We start from the raw sequence: 20,382 nt of genomic DNA, 5'->3' as shown, positions 1-20,382 counted from the left end.
TCTATACACTCTGAAATCATGAACATTTCCCTTTTTCTAAGTCGATTATTTCATAAGGATTTTATTAATAGATACTGGTAAATAGAACTTTGGAAATCTTAATTCAGTATTCTTACTATACTCAAGGCTTTTGTAAGCTAGTTTTATGTACAACCTTGTACAGTTTTTTTGACATACAATTCAGAATCTTGTTTATTCTCTTGGACTTTGTTCTGGCCAATACATTTTTTTTAAATCTTAAAAAAAAACTGTGATTGTTTTAGTGGGTATTTTTCTAAGTAAATGAAAACTTGTATAATGGTATTTTAGAGAATGCCAGATAGTGCATGTTTAAAGTTAATGTTTTTCTCATCACTTGTATGTTTGTACAGCATGGGACTTTAATAAAACCATCCTGGAAACTTAAGGGATTGTTTTTGTTCTAAAAATGTAAGATGGTGTGATTTTTGTTTCTTGTCCACTTACTATATACTTGCCCTAGTAAACTTAATTTATCATTCTCTCAGCCTTCCACAATTTCCAGACTCCACATTCAACATCGCTCTATTCTGGCACATCTTCATTCATTTGTATTTACCATCGACCTAAGTCATAAAGGCTGAAAAGGGTAACAGAATAATTTAGAAGCGGCAACAAGCCAGCTTCCACAGATTAGTACATCCACCAAAAATACTTCAGGCACAGATGTACTAGTATACTAATTTATTCTAATAATTTAATAGGTAATTTATAGGTTCAAAGTACAAATGACTTGACATCTGTTTCCCCACCCCCTTAAATTCTCTAGATTCTTAGTTTGCTTTCTTAGGAAAGCAAAGGGTTGAAAGCAAAAGTCGCTAAACTAAAAAACAAAAACAAATGAGGACAAAGACTGTGAACATACATATTATCTTGCTGTCAAAAGGAGTGGCCACACCAGGATTTCATTGCCCCACAACGCCCCTTCCCATTTAAAACTTGGGCAGGTGGTGGGGGACGTGGTGTCGGCAACTGGCCAGGTTGGGGGCTCTGGGCAGCTGAGTGCCAGGCTCCAACAGTCACCGACTCTTCCGACCAAAAGAAGGGAAGACAAGTGGACCCTTAATTTTAGTGCAGATTTAGAACCTTGTGAAAAAGCTATACTGACCCTTTGGGTTCTAGTCCAAAAACTAATCCTTCCCTCTATAAACTAAAGAAGAAAGCAATTTGATGGATTAACTCTATCAAAATGAAACACACGAAAAGGGCCTAAAACATAATATATTAATCAGGATATAAAAAATTAAATTTCCAGAGATGTTCAGGGATGTCAGTTTGTCAATAATGGCCTTTTTAAAAGTTAATTTGTTAATAAATTCATACAACACAATGCAATAATCAATGAATTTTCATTTTTCTTTTCCCAATACTAAAAGGGGATGATTACACCTATTATTGTTATTTGATGATGACAGTATCTGCTAGCAGGACAGATTATAAATATTCTGAAAACAACTAGAAAATGTGAAAAATCCTAGAACTACAGTTAATACCACAAGTAAAAAAAAAATCTCCAAAGTGAGAAATTAAGCATTTAAAAGCACAGGGTCTGGTACAAATAACGCCCCCCTTTTGATCACAAAACCATAAGCCCATGATTGGGTAACAGCAATGTCGCACTCAAGCACACCACGTGACGGTTTAGGTGAACTTGTTCGAATTGCTGTCCCTCGTGTGAGGCACCCACGTACCTACCAGCCACACCCGGGCGAGCCTTACCGTTGCCGGACCCTGTATTTACTTACCACAAGTTTTACTAAGCTATTCTTTATTACCCACACGCCTTTTGGGAAGTGTATCCATTTCTTTTTTAAATAATGGTAGTAAGTACTTTAATACTAAAGCCTTTAATGTCCAAGACTATAAAGCAACCACTGCTTTCTAATTTAAAGTGAAGCATTCTATTAAGAAAACCCACTGTAAAAACTTTCGTAATTCGGTAAGTTCAATATAAAATTATTTAGTAAAAACGCATATAATTCTTTGATCCCCCATGTCTAAAAAAGAGAAAATTTTCACTTTCTATGTTTTAAAAATTTTGGTTCCAACACTCACACAAAGCCAACTGCAGAATTAGACCTACTCTTAACCCCTTTATAAAAAAAATGTCTGCACGATCTCACACTGCAGCATCATGGTAAGAGAAACACATTTTAGAAATAAAACTACTAAAACCATTAAAATTACTAAAGAATATTAAGTCTCCTTGTTGGTATCGTTCCACTAGACGTTTGCTGGCTTGCTCAAATTTCTGAGGCAAAACAAAAATAAACTCAAGCTGCCACTGTGTTCCAAAGACATGCTTCCTAACAACGAATTTCTGCAGCTGGTTCACTAGTACAAAAGCTCTTCCCAACCCAGGGATCTTTTCTTGAAACTGAAGAGGAAAAAGAAAAAAAACTGCTGGGAAAATGAAGGCATAGCCCCAGTTTCTGTCTCCTGTAATGGCTTGTCTGTTAAAAGGGTAGAAGAATGGGCCTGTGTAGGTACCTTGTCCCACTGGTTATGGGACCTTCATGTCCCCAACAAAAGGCACATATATTACATGTCTCAGGATGGCAACAAGGTGATCAAACAACCTGCACAATTTCTTGAAAGCATGCCAAGACCCCTCAAAAACACTAAAGTCGCTGGATACTTGTGAATGGCCCAGTGATTTCTAAGACGAACTAGCTGGGACTCGCTCAACAAACATGTGGCTAGGCCTCTGGAAGGGAACGGACTGTGGTTTCAGACTCAGAGACACTTGGGATCTCCTGTGAAACAAGCACGAAATGGAATTTTTACTAAGGACTAAAGAAGATGCACTGTGTTTTAAAATCACTGTCTATTTTACTGGAATTTAGAATAAAAAATATGTACAATTATTTTTTTTACAATAAAGAGCATTTAGATTTCATTTGTCAGGAAAATATTCTTTCGTTATTAAAAAAAAAGAACCGCTGTAAAGTTGTTTCTTCTGATATCTGTTCTAAGCACAGCCTCTTCAGAAACTCCACAGCGCAAAGATCAACACGCAAACTCTTAACACTTTCCAGTCTCCGAAGAAGAAAACGCCCTGGGAAGGAAAGTGTGTCCTCAGAGAAGAGTCAGAGCTCAAGTCTGAACTTAGCCAGTAAAGGCAGGTGATCTGAAGGGTTGTTTTCATTCGGGAGTCCATTAACTGTCCACAAGTCTTGTTCTGTAAGAAGCGACAGTCTAGCCAGAAGTTTCAAGCCGCCTACCAAAGCAACTTCGGTTCCTGTGGTGAAGAAACATACATATTTAGTGGAACTGTATCAATAGGTTATTGTAAATTAATTACACAAGTCTCCCCCCACCAAACAACGATGATACAGAACTTGAGACCCCTCTGGAAGTATAAAAATAAAACAGTTTTCTGAATGATTAAATTTTTACTAATATAAGTTGTTTAAAGGCTTTCAAAATATGCTTAAATATTTTTTGAGTATAACCCAATTATAATGCTCAAATACACAGCAGTTTCAGATGTTTAGTTTTTTTTCTATTTCATATATTTTTTCTATTTCAAGTTCTGAGAATAATCCAGAAGAAATCAAGGTAATAATGTTTGGTAATTCTTGTAATGTTATGAGTAATTTCAGATTGACAACTTCGTAAGAAATTCATCCATCAACCACTCTATAGTTGTATAAATCCAGACAGACACTGCTACAGCTAAGGAGGGAGTTTATAAGGTGACTGGGAAATAAATTTATAATTTGGGGAGTCACTTTAGAAGAAGCAAAAGAGGACATGCTCTTAAAATTTGAGATGCTGGTCCAAGGCATACTTCTGCCACCTAGTGAAGAGTTAAGGCATGACAACTAGCAGAACCTCTTACATTCAAAGCAGAGGGCCTATTTTGCAGAGTTGATCTGCTGGGGAGGAGTCAAGTCACCCGCTGAGTATTACTAATACGGTGATCCTCCGTAGGAAGAAAAAACAAATGAAAAGGAAAAGGAGAAAATAAAATAGCACCAAAAAATGGAAGAGAAAAAAGGGAAAATCGGAAAAGACAACAGCTGTATTTTGGACTGTCAAAGTTTTCTGAATGGTACTTTTTGACTGTCACTTATATAAAACAGCATTTCTTCTCCACATTAAACCCTTTGATTCATAGAGCCTTATTTTCATTGAATCATACAAGAAAAAGTGTTGTAGCGCCTTTGCTTTTTGAAAACACAGTCACTGCCTTCTCTTTCCAGAAAAAATCCAACCCTCCAAGGTCAACATGACCAAATTGTCTGCTGCTGGGAGTATAAACAAGCATATAGCCATGGCTGAGTGTACCCGGTTTCATACAGCTGTGGAGTGGCTGATGGGTGAATTTCTTGTGAAGCTGTCAATCTCAAATAACTTAACATTATGAGAATTACTGAGCATTATTACATTGATGTTTTCTTCCGGATTATTTTTAGCACTTGAAATAGAAAAAAGGTACTACAATAACGTTGTTGGCACAAGAAAACAGTAGAGGTACGACGAGTAAACCCAAAGGGTAACGTGAAGGACCTAGAACTCAGAAGGTGACTGGACTGCAGGGTAGAGACGAAGATTTAACTCTCAGGTAATCATTTGCTTTGCGGTCTTTCACTGCCTCCACCTTCTGCAGGTGATTAACTGATTGATTCAAATACATCACCGATTTGTCAACTATATTACCAATTTAAAAATATTTTTAACTTCCAGCCCTGGCTGGTGGGGCAGCAGACTAAGGGGTCGTGGGTTCGTTTCCTGGTCAAGGCACATGCCTGGGTTGCAGGTTCCGTCCCTGCTCGGGGCGCATATGAAAGGCAATGGATCAGTGTTTCTTGTGTCAATGTTTCTTTCTCCCTTTCTCAAATCAGTGAGCATGTCCTTGGGTGAGGATAAATACACATATTTATACATATAAACATATATATGTTCGTAACTTCTCAATCTAGAACTTCATCTAGATGTTGAGCTAACTTGGTCAGCCTCAGCCTCGAGGTTTTAGCCAGTGTCCTCAAGCAGCATTTCGGATGACATGCTTCCTTTACCTGGCGGCCCAGCAGCATCTTCCTTTCCCACAGAATAGAATATATAGTCCACAGTTATGGCGCTTCGGGAGTGACAGGTGGTCACTTCTGGAATCCCCGTGTCGGGGAAATAATGTGAGTAAACGGACGACAAACTGAAGTGGTGCTGTAAGTACGAAGACAACCTAAATTCAAGAGAAAAGTGTTTAGCGCCCCTCAAGGTTTCTGTGATTTTACAATTCCTCCTGTGACAGCACTTTTTCATTGTGTTTCAAGACAAAGCCAGACGTTATCAGGACGAGCTTTAGGTACACAGACAACACGGGAGCTTGGTGTGTGTGCACGCAGTGGTCACCAAAACCCATGACCAGGCTGTGAAACACAGGCGTGGGGGGCTCAGTAATTAAAATACTCGTGTGATTTGTTATTAACTCAACTCGAGAGCTCCCACTTACTACTGAACACATATCCTACAACAGTTCACAGGCACGCCTTATTTTGCTGGGCCTCACTATTACGCTTCACTGACGTGGCATTTTTACAAATTAAAGGTTTGTGGCCACACTGCAAGTCTTTCTGTGCTGTTTTCCAACAGCATTTGCTCACTTTGTGTCTGTCACATTTTGGTAATTCTCCTAAATTTCAAACCTTTCCATTACTGCTGTGTTTGTTATGGTGATCTGCAGGGCCGCCAACCACACCCACACAAACAACGAACTCAACTGAACTCAACTGAACTCAACGAACTCACCTCTCCCCCTCTCCTTGGCCTCCCTGTTCCCTGAGACACCACAACACTGAAACTGGGCCAATTAATAACCCCACAATGGCCACTAAGTGTTCAAGTGAAAGGAAGAGTGACATGTCTCTCAGAGGAAGGCATGTTCAAAGCCGAGACAGACCGAGAGCTAGGCCTCTTGCGCCAAACAGCCAAGTTGTGAATGCAGAAGAAAAGTTCTCAAAGGAAACTAAAAGTGTTAGTCCAGCGAACCCACAAATGGTAAGAAAATAACCGCCTTACTGCTGACATGGAGAAAGTTTTAATAGAAGTACATTCCAGCCACAACATTCCCTTCAGCCCAAACCTAATCCAGAGCAAGGCCCTAATTCTCTACAGTTCTATGAAGACTGGGAGGTAAGTGAGCTGCAGAAGAGAAGTGTGAAGCTAACAGAGACAGGTTCATAGGTTTAAGGAAAGATGCTGTCTTCATAGCGTAGTGAAGCCACAAGAGTTGATGGAGAAGCCTCAGCAAGTTACTGCAAAGACCTAGCTAAGGCACTTAATGAAGACAGTTACACCAAACAACAGATTTCCCATGTAGACAAAAGAGCTGTCTACTGGAAGAAGAGGCCATCTAGGAACTGCATAGCTAGAGAGATGTCAATGCCTGGCTTCAAGCTTCAAAGGACAGGCTGACTCTCTTGCTAGGGGCTAACGTAGCCGGTGACTTTAAGTTGAAGCCAGTGCTCATTTACCATTTTGGAATTCCTAGGGCCCTAGAATTATGCTATCTCTATAACTGTGCTCTGTAAATGAGATATCAAAGCCTGGATGATAGCACATATTTGTATACCATGATTTACCGAATATTTTAAGTCCACTGTTGAGACCTACTGCTCAGCAAAAAAAGATTCCTTTTACAATATTACTGCTCACTGACCGCTGACAATGCACCTGGTCACCCAGGAGCTCTGATGCAGGTTCACAGGGAGAGGAACGCTGTCCTTGTGCCTGCTGACTCAGTATCCTGTCTGCAGCCCGTGGATCAAGGAGTGATCTCGAATTTCAAGTATGAGTAAAATACGTATTTCAGAAGGCTATCGCTTCACAGTGATTCATTCCTCTGATGTTTCCGGGCAAAGTAAATGGAAAACCTCTGGAAAGGGTTCACCGTTCTACATGCCATTAAGAACATTCGTGATTCATGGGAAGAGGTCAAATATCAGCATTAACAGGAATCTGGAAGAAGTTGATTTTAACCCTCATGGATGCCTGAGTTGTACAAGGCTCTGTGGAGGAAGTAACTGCGGGCATGGTGGAAATATAAAGAGAACCAGAATTAGAAGTGGAGCCTAAAGATACGACTGAGTTGCTGCAGTTTCATGATAAAACCTCAACAGCCCTGGCCAGGTAGCTCAGTCTGTTAGAGCGTCGTTCCTGGCCTAGAACAGGCCAGGGTTGTGGGTTTGACCTCCAGTCAGGGCACACACAAGAATCAACCAATGAATGCATAAATAAGTGGAACAATAATTGCTGTTTCTCTCTCAGTATTCCCTTCTGCTCTCTCTAAAATTAATATGTACAATTTAAAAAAACCCTCTGAAACAGAGGAGTTGCTTCCGCTGGATGAGCAAAGAAAGTGGTTCCTTGAGATGGAACCTACCCCCGGTGAAGACGCTGTGAGGACTGTCAAAATGACAACAGCACTTCAGAGTATCACCTACACGGAGTTGACAGAGCAGTGGCGGGGTCTGAGTGGACTGAGTCCAGTACTGAAAGAAGTGCCACTGCGGGTAAGATGCCATCGAACGGCATCACATGCTACAGAGACAGCATTAGTGAAAGGAAGAGCCAACTGACGTGGCAAACTTCATCACTGTCTTATTTAAAAACACTGCCAGAGCAACCGCCAACCCGGTGAGTGAGCGGCCATCAATGTCAAGGCAAGGCCTTCCATCGGTGAAAAGACTTTGACTCACTGAAGGCTCAGATGATGGTGAGCATTTTTTAACAATAAAGTATTTTTAAAATAAGGTATGTATTTTTTAGATAGAATGCTATTGGAGACTTAACAGACTACAGTATATTGTAAACATAATTTTTATATGCACTGGAAAAACAAAGAAAAATCACGTACTTGCTTTATTAAGATACTGACCGTATTTGTTTGTCTGGAATGGAAACTGCAGTATCTCTGAGGGTATGCCTACGTGTGTGTGTGTGTGTGTGTGTATGCGGTTTTTAAGAAAGAAATCAAAATGCTGTTAGGAATGCATTTAGATCCTACCAGACTTGATGTCAGAGGCATTGCATTTTTCTGCAAACCATTATCTTATTATCAACTTTTGAGTTTACTCATGTAAGCTGTATAAAACACAGTATTTAAATAAAAATACTTAAAAGTATCTTTTCTTATATCCTACTTTGTATAAAAAGATTTAGAATTATTCAAAACTAAGTATTTATTAGTAAAAGTAGCCTTTTATTAACTTTACCCAGGAAAGTTTTGACTATATTTAAATAGCTCAATCATAAATTTTTAAGTACTCTTTTTTTTATTAAAAAAATTTCCTGCCCGGAGCTGAGTGGCTATGTTGGTTGAGCACTGTCCCCCAAAGCACAAGGTCACCAATTTGATTCTCAGTTAGGGCACGTGCCTGGGTTGTGAGACCTGCCACTGGTTGGGGTGTGTGCAAGAAGCACTAGATCGATATTTTCCTTCCTTTCTTTTTCCCTCTTGTCCCTTCTCTCAAAAAATAAATAAATAAAATATTTAATTTTTTTATTAGATTTTCATACAAGAAATTTTTTTTAAAAAACAAGGTGTACAAAATAAGACTGAGAGGAAAAAATGAGAGGTGATTATAATTTGGTCCCTAAACTTAAATGTTAAAACAAAATCTGCACTATAAAAGAGCCACAATATAAAACAATGAAGACATTAAGAAACTCCCGGAAAGATTTAAATCTCCATCTGTTATATTAAAATACACGTTTTGTAACCACAGCCCCAAACATCCATACTTCTTTAATAATTAGGGATCCAGGCATCTTCGCCCTTCTACCTTGGACGACCTTTTCCCATAGTTTAAGAGGTTAAGTATAAACAGTTATCCTTCCTACTGACATACTCCTCTTTGGATCAGTTTTCCTATAGATGGTTCTGAGATCTGGTAAGTCGAAGGAGGCTAAGGATCTTCTTGACATTTCAAAGATATTTTTCTGCAGTCTTGACCTTTGTAATAGCAACAAATTTTCAAGAGCACTGGTTGTCCCAGGTCCACGGACAAGCTGCTTCCTTTCAGTAACACTGCTGAGGCGCCCACTGCATGCCAGCCACGGAGCTTTCCACGCTTTGTCCCATGTAGCCCACATCAACCCATGTCACACACAAGGACCCTAAACCTCGGAAATGTTAAGATTCTTGCTCCAAGTCAAACAGCTAAAAAGAACAAAGTCAGAGCTGCTACTTGGGTCTATTTGACATAAGAACTCACATTCTTCACCAGCACAGAATAAATTTCTCCACCCCCATTTTATTGAATTTATTGGGGTGACACTGGTTAACAACATTAAATAGGTTTCAGGTACACAGTTCCACAACACATCCCCTGGTCACTGGTGTGTTCACTACCCTACGTCAAGTCTCCACCCATCACCATTTACCCCACCAACCCATGCCCTCCTTCACCGCTCCCCACCCCCTTGCCCCGGTGATCACTTTTTAAAGAAAACAGTTTTGAGAAACGATATTTTTTACTCGACTATAGTCAGCTAATGTTGACTGTGGCTTTCCAGAACTCACTTTTCAGCTGTCACAAGGACTTCTGTTTCATCCAGCTGTGTCTGCATCAGATCACTGTCTGTAAGAACCAAGAAAAATATGGATTTTAATACTACCAGTACAGTTCCAGTTTGCCCCAGTACAGTCCTTTTACTCTAGAAACAATATCTAGGATATACCTACTTTACAAAAGCCTAGTTAAAGGTTTCATCCTAGAGGCAATGTTTTGATGATCTCCAGAATTAGCAAACATAACAGGCAAACATTTCCAAAGCAACATGCAAATAATTCATGCAAAGATAATTCTGAAAGTTCTACTTTTAAAAGGTAAATTTAGTGCTCTTTAGAAAAAGGAATAAGCAGCTCTGACTGGTGTGGCTCAGTTGGTTGGGCATTGTCCCGCCAAGCAAAAGGTCACCGGTTCATTTCCCAGTCAGGGCACATGCCTGGGTTGCAGGTTTGGTCCTGGGTCATGACACCTATGAGAGGCAACTGACTGATGTTTCTCTCTCACACTGATGTTTCTCTCCCCCTCTTTCTCCCTCCCTTCCCCTCTCTCTAGAAGCAAATAAATAAAATCTTTAAAAATAAATAAAAAAGGAATAAGCAAACAACTGTTTTAATATATATACTTATTTCTGAAATGTTACCCCTTTAAAAATTTAGTTTTACATTCAAAGGGAAAGTATTATGAAGAAGACTGCCAAAATGTGTTGCAAACACTTACCTGTCTTTTCTACTTTTGGTACCTGCTGTACCTCATACACACAGTTCTGTGAGATACCTAGGTTTGGGGGCCAAATTGGAATAGATAAAATTCTTTGTCCCCGTGAAGACTGTTCCTGGCCAGATACCTAAACAAAATTTCAACAGGTATCTTAAGTGAGTAGATTTTAAATAGTTTATGTATTGAAAAGTCTGTGTTAAATGCAAGGGAATCCAAGAATAGTAAATACTACTTTGTATTCATGTTAAGTGATTATTTGTGCTTATAAAATCTCAAACACAGCTCAGAAAGCACTTATTATTTACATGAACACGGCCATCTTTTCCTGTATGTGTGTTTCTCTAATTTGGATGTCTGAGTGATGGCTGTGGACTAATACTGCCCCTCTATTTTGCTATCTGCAATAGAGCAAAAATGATGTAATATATAATTATATATATTATATAAAGTACTAAGTTCCTATCGTCTAAAATAATAAGAGATGAACTCAAAATTTTAAACTATCACTCAAAAGTCAGTGGCGAAAAACTTATTTTGGTTAAATATAATGAAGCACAAATGATCAAAAGGAAGCAGAAGCGAACACAATGAAATTAAAAATGGCATAAATTATACTCAGCTAAGGAATTAAAACATTATGTAAATAAAAATTACAAAGAAGTATTAAACTTTGCTGTTTGCTAACTGCATTGCTCACATCTGGCATTCAGAGTTCTATTCTGCCGCCTTGTGAGTAGTTCCTTATGAAGTGTTTATGTCTGTCAACGTTTTCCTTTTTCCTTCCTCTTCCATTTTGGAGTTTTTGCTGTTTGCCAATTGCTCCGAGTGGAATGCTGCCGCAACTGGATGGAAAAGTCGCAGCCCAACCAAGGAGACATAACAACGTGTTAGCAGTTGTGGAAAACGACCACAGCTTGGTAAAGGGAGGGCCTGTGCCGTCCAGGGCTGTCCGAGAGCCCTGCGGTGAGGCCTCCTCACGCTGCGGTGGACACAGGCCTGAGTCCGCCTCCCGGCGACGGGGCAGCGAGCACTTACCTTCCCTATGGCGAGGCCCGCATAATTCAGCTTCCCTTCCTTTATGAAACTATAGAGCGGAGAACCAGGAACAGAGTTAAAGTCCCCACACATGACAACAGGGCAGAAGCCGCCATCTTTCTGGTGGGCAACACTGGAGATCTCTGCCAGAAGCATTGCCAGCTGGGTCAGCTTTATGTCACCTCGCCTCGGATTATAGAGCAGGTGTGTGTTAGCCACACAGATTGCAGGACAGGTGCCACTTGGAATTTTGGGCTGCAGGAGTAACACCAGGCCCACATTGTCTCTGTCCAGCAGAGGGACATCAGGACGGTAGAATTCCACTGGGTTCACTGATAAGAGTGAAAACTTGGAATGTTTGAAGCAAATGGCACAGCCATCTGGTTTCTTTCCTGTCCGAATCTTGTATTCACAGTGATAACCTGTAAGAGAGGTTTAAAATAAGAGACTGTTTTACACAAACACACACACAGCAAAATACAGCTAATATTTGTGAACAATGTTTACCAAAGTGTATTTTGCAAAACATTAGCAGAACGTCAATAAGTGTTGGAATCAGAAAAGTTTGGGACTGGGTCTAATAGGTCTCTTTACTGGCAGACTTCAGTCCTAAATATGCTAATATGCACTACTATGTTCTCATTTCCATCCTAGTCAATCAGAGTCATGGCAAAGACAGTAGGGCCTTATAACAATCTACCCACCACGCACCTCTGACCTTTCACCTCTAACTTCCCCCTTGCTCCACTCCACACACGCTGGCCTCCCACCTGCCTTACAGCACTCCACACTTGAGGACCTGCCTTTGCTGTTTCCACAGTCTGGAATGTTCTAGGCATGGCTTGTTCATTCACCCCTTTTAAGCCTTTGCTCAAATGTCACCTTCTCTGGTCATCTGTTTACAACGGAGGGCTGACTTATCCCTCTCTCCTGCCTTTCTCCAGAAAACTATCATTACTTAATGAACTATTCACATGTTTACTTGGTTTGTTGTCAACTGTACCCTCCTCAAGGGTGGAGACTTATCTGTGTTGCTCACTGCTAAATCCCCACTACCAAGAACACTGCACAGTATATATAGTAGGCACTCAAAAAATATTTCTCAAATGAATGAATGCAAAGTGGGGAGCATTTCTCAAACAGATAACCTATTTTTAGAAGTGTTCCCTCATCGAAGGGTTTTTCGGTTTTGATCCATTAGGTAGGGATGATCACTTGTGGTATAAGGATGACCCCGAGTCTCTGAGGTATCCAACCTTTTGGCATCTCTCACCACACAGGAAGAAAAGTTGTCTTGGGCCAACATTGAATACATCGTGACACGTAACTACACACACACACACACATGCATGCAAATCTAAGGATGCTTTAAGTAAATCCACAATTTTGTGTTGGGCTGCATTCATGGCCATCCTGGGCTGTATGCTGCCTGCGGGTCGCAGGTTGGACACCCCTAATAGAAAGAATGGTACCTGATCTTATGGATCTCAGAGTCTTAGGGATCTAGGATTGGGTTTTTTGGACAAAGAAACAAGAAACAATGGACAAAGAAACTCCTGGAAAGAAGCTACTAAGAGATTCTTACGTACCTTTCCCTTTAAATTAAAATTCTGTATCAACACAAAAGTTTCCACTTGAAATATTTCAATCTTTCCCTGACCTTTTGAAATAAGTATTAAGTTTTTCAAAATTAGGATTTTTGGCCCAAATACATCACACTTCTTTGTTAGCAAGTTATGTTTTAACAACATACCAATCTTCCAAAGTAAATATGGCTAAAATAAAAGTTACATTGTACCCAACGATTCCAAACTTGGCCTGATTTCTGTTCCATAATGATCTTCTTGAACTTCTTGCAAACAAAGTACCTTGGAAGGAAAAAAAGGCCTGAATTAAAACAAAATGAAAATATGATTTCTGGTGCTTCCATAAAAGCCCAATGAAAGTTGAAATAAAAACGCTTTTCTCTTGTAATTTACACATCCATCAAATTAATGTTTCTAAATATGATCAGTCCCCCAAACCCTGGCCTTTAATCACATGAAGCTTTCTTCAAAAGAAATATTTTTAATTCACATGTCAGAATATTTTCCCTGAATTTACATTTATTAATATAACCCCCCCTTGTCCTTTCTAAAGAGGTGATTTCTTTGAATGTCATTATCTAGATTAATCTTGTATGAATTATTTAAATTTAAAATCAAAGGGCATCTGTAAAAATATAAAATAAAATCCAAGGAAATATGTACTGAATGCTTCATGTTGCCAGTCCCTATCTCAGAAGTAACCAATACTTAACCTTTTAGATCTTTTTTGAAACATTGGATGATTATTTAAAGCAACAACCATTAGCAAATGACTCTTTGGAAGTTGTGATACCTTGTTAAAAACTATTCCATCACTGCATTTAAACATCTTTCCTTTTAACCAAACAAACAAAAGCGAGGAAATAATTTAGCTCACAAGTGAACCATTTAACCCAACACTCTCGTGTGAAGGATTTTGGTATTTTGCACTTACATCTGCATCAAAGTGTTTGATTTCTTTCAAAATATTGGGAAACCTGAAACTCCAGTGTAACACGGGCCGCCGGCAGTGTCTGTAGAGGTGGGAGTTATCTTCCAACAGATTCTGCGAAAGGATATTATAGGACATCACTGAGAAGTCAAACTTGTTCTCACTGTCTTCACATGTGGGGTCAATACTGTCTTCCAGGATCTTCGTCTTTTCTTTATTGTGGTTACATATGTATTCCCAATGCCGTTTTATGGTGCCTGTTAAAACATATTGGACAAAATATAAAAATGAATTTTAAAAAAAGATCTCATGTTTTCTTGTATGTAAGTATTCTCTTGCCATTTTAAAATTTCCATAGGCAATGAATATAGTGTTTCACCCTAGGAAATGGCAATGTAGCATTGACTAACCAGAAGTTGTCATCAAACTGATTAAAAGGCTGTAAAATTATACACTGACTAAGAGGTACAAACAGGTTTAAAAGGATTTAGCAAGTCATTCTGGAGGCTAAGAGTGTACGTTAACAGAACAGACTACACAGGGGTTGTGGTTTCTTCCTTCTTTATGGTCGGAGTGGCACTGCACAGACACGCTTAGCAACTTTGTAACCATAATGATATATCTGTATGTCACAGCTCGCTTTCCAATAAGATAATTTCACATATTTTATTCCCTATTAGTAAGAAAAGATCATCCAGTGATTAACTAAATCCCCTAAACAACTCATCTCAGAATTCCCCCCACGTGAACGGTGTATGCAATGACAATACACAGAAGCCATGTTTAGTGTCTAGAACACTGAAATGGCACAGTGTGAAGAAAATGAACAAAAGGAAATCTTTTTAATGCATACCAAAACAGAAGTTAAATGTAACACAGTTACAGAATGCTGGTCAATGATAATGGCTAGTTGACAAACCTAGCATGCAGCAACCAGGAATGTGTGATGGTTACTATTCTGCAAAGACATCATGAACCCTGAAAAAGCGATGAGAATCGGAAAGCATGACATTTTGCAATTATGGGCAGCCCAATTTAGAAATGACTACCTTATGTATGGTTTTCTCCTCTGATCTTGTCCCCCTCACCCCCCATTAAAGGGCACATTCCAACTGCCATGGAAGCCATGAAGAAAAATGTTGAATTTTTAGAGAATCTATGAACTCGAATGAAGGAGGAAACAAGAAATGGGAAAATGGGGAGAACTTGGAGAAGCAGACTTAGACAGAGATGGACTTCCACGCATGATTAGATAATGTAAACAGAAATCTTAGCCCTAGAATCTCTCCCTTTTCCTGCATGGAGGCTTTCGTTGTACTGGATTACAATGCCTGACACTCCACCAGTATGGTGGCTTCAAACTTCTAGAGCGCGTACAACCCTTCAGCATCACTCTGCATGTCATGACTATCGGTCCCTGGCACGCTGGGACTGTAGCTGGAGTGATGGGGTAAATCCATCTATACTGACCACAAGTGCTTTGAATAAATGTACAGAAACGTGTTCAAATGCTACAGTTCCATGGGAGACCATCTGAAAACCACTGTTGGAGTAAATAATGTTTGGCCTTCATATACTTCACAACATAAATTCATACTACAAAAGCTTATATACCTTCCATGTCGGGAGGAACAAGGTGATCACAGCAGAGAAGACAGGTGAATCAAAGAAAGTAAGCAACAGGACTGACTGGGTGTTTAGGGTGCCTAATTACAAAGTCATAATTGTGTCACACAAATCCTTCAAATACCACTTTAAAGTGATGGGCAAGTTAGCAATGCTGTTCTCTTGATTGAAAAGTATTAGTGAAATATCGGAAGTCACAAATATGGCTTAACGAAGAGCATTTTCCTTATTCACAATACCTAGGAAGAATGGACATATAGAGAGTCAGGTTGCAATCCAAGTTTATCAGTGTGTAAATGTAATTTCCCATCCATTAAGAAGAAAACGCCACCACCACAATTTTCCGAGTACCGACTCCGAAGCCAGCAGTGTGCTGGGCACTGGACATCTCATTTCACCGTCAACAGACTTTGAAAGTAACATTATTTTACACTAAGAAACTGAGGAACCGAGAGATTCAGTAACCTGTCCCAGGTGACACAGTCAGTGGTGGAGCAGAATGACAGCAGGGCGTGGCTCCCAAGCCCATGCTTCTGTCACGTGGCACGGCCCCACCGGAAAAGGCTAAACAAAAGAGAAATGTGCTGACCTGATGGACTGTGAACACCCAGATGAAAAGCAATCTCATATCATAAAGCCTTACAGTTACAGATATGTGTAGTGTCCTTAGAAGCCTCGTTTTGATGCCCCTAAATAAACCTTTCATTTATTCAAACAAACGTGTTATAAACACTAGCTGTGGTTAAATACTACACAAAAAGTTTTCCACTTTTGAGTGCTTAGAATTTCCGCTGAAATGTGCAGTAGAAGTTCTTCCTAAAAGAGCACTTAACTAATCTTCTAGCTCTGGCTTCCAGGTGACACTCGCTGTGAATGTCGTCCTTTGACAAACTTACGTCTGCTCCCCGCACACCAACATCTACACAGTCTACTTTCAATTACCTTCAGAGGCATTATCTTCACTGAACACCATAGCTCAGTGAGAAAGACAATTCCAAATTCTCCTTATATACCTGGGGGGCAGTGAGCAGGACTGGCAACACAGAGGGAGTCTTGTCAGTTGTTTAGAGTAAAAAAGATACAAGAAAAACAGAAATAATCAACATACTCAGAAAAAAAGTTTCATAAGTTAAATATTTTAAAAGATAAAATTTCCCAGACTCTCAAGATTATATCCATAGACCTCAGTATGAGAAACACAGATTTTGTAAGCTAAAATCCTAGTCTGTGAGAGAACATCTTTTATTTATGATTGTTTCTATTTAAGGAAATCCTTTGTTTTATTTTTTAAAGTTATCACTTTAAAACATTAAATTTCTGTGAAAAACGTGAAATTTAGTGTTAGAGATCTGGGGACCCGCAATAATACATCCACAAATTTTTAAGAAGTTTGAGAATCTTTGCTTCAAAAACACTGGATTTAAAAATTATTCTTAAATTAAACTTAATGCTTTCATCTAATCCTCTATTCTTTTCTACCTTATTCTACATGTAGAGTCACTTCTATTTTTAGTGCCAGAAATACATAATTAAATAAAAATAAAAATAAAAACATCATTAAAAAAATAACTCCCCTTTTCCTAACAGAAAACTACTGACTGGAAATAAACACCAACCACCTCTAAAACTGGCAGGAGGTTTTCTTGAGGATTAGATACGAAAGTTCCAATTAGCCTATGGCTGATGTTTATTCGCACACCAAGATAAACGTCCCCTTTACCTTGGTGTTTTCTTCGTTTTGATGCAGGCTCATCTCCCTCGGAGTTCATGACGTAACTAGACAGGTGAATCAAAGACGTCTGGCTCAGGTTGTCAGGCCTCCAATTCCAGTACTGAAAGTGTGTTCTGGACTCAAACAGATAAGGTGGTCTCCAATTTAATGCAAACTGCCTACTACTGAAGTAGGGGTAAGGAGCACGAGAATAATGTCCAGGCCACCTCATGCAGCTAGAAATATGTCTGCTCCAGCACGACCTCTGCGGATTCTCCCACGGTGCAGTCCAGTCTCTGCCCAGACTCCTCTGGTGACGGGGTAACATGGGGTATCTAAAAGAAAGAAACACACTCCTTGAGGCACCACTTCAGGTTCAGCTTTGGCACACAAAATCCAAATCTGTTTCCGAAAGGGAAGACAGGTCTAGTATTTAAACTCTGATTTCTAAATCTGAGTAGGATGTGGGAAAAGCAGCCCTGATTTAACTGTTAGAGCAGCAGCAGCTCAATACTCTCCCTAAACAACTATGAATGGGATTGACACTTAGTGTGGAATCCACCAGGCTCCCCAAACACCAAGTCCACTTCAAAAAGTCCACAGTCCAACTGAGAGATAAATCAGCCATCAAACTGGTATTCAGATGAGCTTTCCAGCATCTGATAAAACTCAACGGACAAGTAAAATCCACAACAAATATCATACTTAAATCAAATACGGATCATGTAAGCTGCATATCATTAAAGCGAATCTCTTTTCCAACTCGGTTTGGAGTCAATACACATTTCCGAACAGTTTATACCAAGGTTATATTTTCCAAACATTTGCATAGCTAAGAACACAAAAGCCCATCACAACTTCACTTTTTTTTTGTTTTTTGAAAGCATGTTTCTCCTTGACAGAAACGAAAGAGGATAGAAATTGCTTATTAGGAATTCACCAACACTCCAAAGCCGACAGCACCAATTGAACCTATCACTCCAAATATCTCCAAAGTAGTGTTATCATTATGTTGATAACACTAGATATGTGCTCTCAGGCTCTCTTGGGCACCATCTTATTATACTATTCTCTCAAAATATTAGGATTGAGGACTTCTTTCCTCCAGAATTCCCTAAAGGTACGTTTCCAAGGTAGTGTCAATACTGTCCACTTCTATTACCAAAGGAATTCTGCCTAAAGTGTATTTTCTGTCACTTGACGTTTGTACGTCGTGTTAGTTTCATTTTAACATTTAAATTTTTACTCTAAATTTTTGTAGTTTCTGCGTTTTCAAATTGTTGTCTAAATTCAACTTCATCGTTAATCTCTAAAGGCAGGACATGGGCAGACTATGTTGCTTTGTGACAACTCTGAAAACCATAGAAATCTGGGCACTTGCTCAATACATTTGTCCATCCGAATGAGCTGCCCTTTTTAAGTATAATAATGCTACAAAACATTCTCTGTATTTGTAGTTACAGGGTGAGGCAAAAGTAGGTTAGAGTTGTGAGTATATGTTAACAGTTTATTCTTGTATTCGTTTTCTATATGAACTGTAAACCTACATTTGCCCCACCCTGATATATACAGATGTCTTTTCCTCTTCAAACGATGAGCTACTTCAAAGCCAGAACTTCCTTAATTATTTTAATTAGTCTCTTCCCAAGTGCCTAGCACAGTGCCCGGGACACAGCTGGTACTCAAAACATCGTTCAGCTGGCTGGCACGAAGCCCCAGGACTAGAGTTAAAGCCCAATCCCCATGATTTATGTAATAATACAGTGCTGTGCTTCCCGTGTGTGTTATACCAGTCCATTTCACACGGTACACAATGAAACTTTTTGATTTTTAACGTCTAAGCATTTGTTTTAAAATGTATTAAGAATAAAAAACAATCAATACATCAAAGACCAGATCTCGCAGCTAACTGTTTAGGACCTAGTGTAGGCAGCACTTAGGTGCTTTTTAAAGTGAGTCAATTTCAATAAAAATATCCAGCACACAATACAGGAGCGGACGGAATTAGGTAATACTCGGAAACGCTGGAATACCAATGACTCAAGTTTGAGAGACACAAACACACCAACAAACCAACCCCCGCGCGCGTGTGTGCCGCGCGCGCTTCCATCTGGGTCAGGCCGCCCCGGGACCTATTGTGATAGGCGGCCTCCTGGCCGACCGTCAGCTCCCGGAAGACGCTGCGGAGCCCGGGGAGGAGGCCGGGGATGGAGACGCTCAGGCAGCCTTGGCCGCTGGGTTGCGGGAAGTGGGCCGGGGCTGCGAGGCCAAGCCTGGCCCGGAGGGCGCCAGCCCAGCCGGCGGCGGACGGGCTCCACGCCCGAGCGCGGGTTCTCGGCCGCCCGGCGCCCCGCCGGCTGCGTGGCGGGTTTACCTATCCCTTGGGGGGTGGTCTCCGGAGGCCGGTCCGGGCACCACCACAGCCCCGACCCTCTTCCTCCTCCTTCCTTCCCCGGCCCGCCCCGCCCCGGGTCACCCCGGGCCGCCCGCCCCCGCCCCCGGCCGCCCCTCCCTCCCACCTCCCGCCACCCAGACCTACTGACCGGCCTCTCCCCACCACACAGCGGCCGTAGCTCCTCCTCACACAGCGCCACGCTTCCATCTTCCCCCTATGTGGCCGGCCAGCTCTCAGGCCTTGAGCTCAACAGCAACCTCTACGAGAGATTTGGCGGCCGAAAGCTCCAAGGCCTCCCCATCACCAGACGTCGGATCTCACGGCTCCGCTGCAAAGCACGCTGGGAGGTTCAGTCTCGACCGTAGCCAAGTCCCCATATTGCGCAGGGAAAGTCCCCGAATGGTGTTCGAGTGGTATACACAGAGCGTGTGACGCCTGGGCAGCCATATCGGAAGAGGGCAAAACACCCGCCCCGCGTCTTAAAGAAACAGAAAGAAATAAACTGCTGGCGAGCTTCAAGGCCTATGGGAGACGGTACAGGGTAGTTACTGTATGAGAGTAAGAAGGAAAAAATTATTTTCTCATTTTTTTTAATGTCCTTGGGAGATTCGGAAGGCGGATGCCCAAGGTAGGGAAATACCCTCTTCTGGGTTCCCAAAGAACTGAGATACCACGAATTTTTGCAATTAATTCTGTGGGCACGTAATCACAGAGTTCTCTTTTAAATGTACCTATGTGTGGTGTGTGTACATCTGTATCAAATTTAGTATATGACTATAGATTCTTGGAAAGCACTATTTAAGTGGAGACTTCACCCAGGAGAGAGAACTGCACAAGACTAGAGT

At 40.6% G+C, this 20,382-nt stretch overlaps 1 protein-coding gene across 4 annotated transcripts; it reads right to left on the bottom strand.

Moving 5' to 3' along the window:
• Nucleotides 1–241: 241 nt before the first annotated feature.
• ANGEL2 (angel homolog 2) lies at nt 242–19,960 on the bottom strand. Of its 4 annotated transcripts, none has more exons than XM_037070972.1 (9): nt 19,686–19,960; nt 17,152–17,477; nt 13,809–14,062; nt 13,087–13,156; nt 11,289–11,710; nt 10,254–10,380; nt 9,548–9,605; nt 5,043–5,206; nt 242–3,259 (listed from the first exon to the last, which is right to left on the bottom strand). In XM_037070972.1, the coding sequence occupies exons 1-9, from the start codon at nt 19,742–19,744 to the stop codon at nt 3,108–3,110; spliced, it is 1,632 nt and encodes a 543-aa protein (XP_036926867.1). In that variant the 5' UTR covers nt 19,745–19,960; the 3' UTR covers nt 242–3,107. The 4 variants fall into 4 exon arrangements, with proteins under 4 accessions (XP_036926867.1, XP_036926868.1, XP_036926869.1 ...); XM_037070973.1 differs by lacking the exon at nt 19,686–19,960 and adding an exon at nt 19,517–19,612; XM_037070974.1 differs by lacking the exon at nt 19,686–19,960 and adding an exon at nt 19,208–19,486.
• Between the last annotated feature and the right edge of the window lie 422 nt (nt 19,961–20,382).

This window comes from Sturnira hondurensis, unplaced genomic scaffold, assembly GCF_014824575.4.
Source record: "Sturnira hondurensis isolate 20B ecotype Veracruz unplaced genomic scaffold, ASM1482457v3 Scaffold0019216, whole genome shotgun sequence".
Taxonomy (NCBI): Eukaryota; Metazoa; Chordata; class Mammalia; order Chiroptera; family Phyllostomidae; genus Sturnira; species Sturnira hondurensis.
Note: the sequence above shows the minus strand (reverse complement) of the source record. Positions and strands in the feature narration are given on the sequence as shown.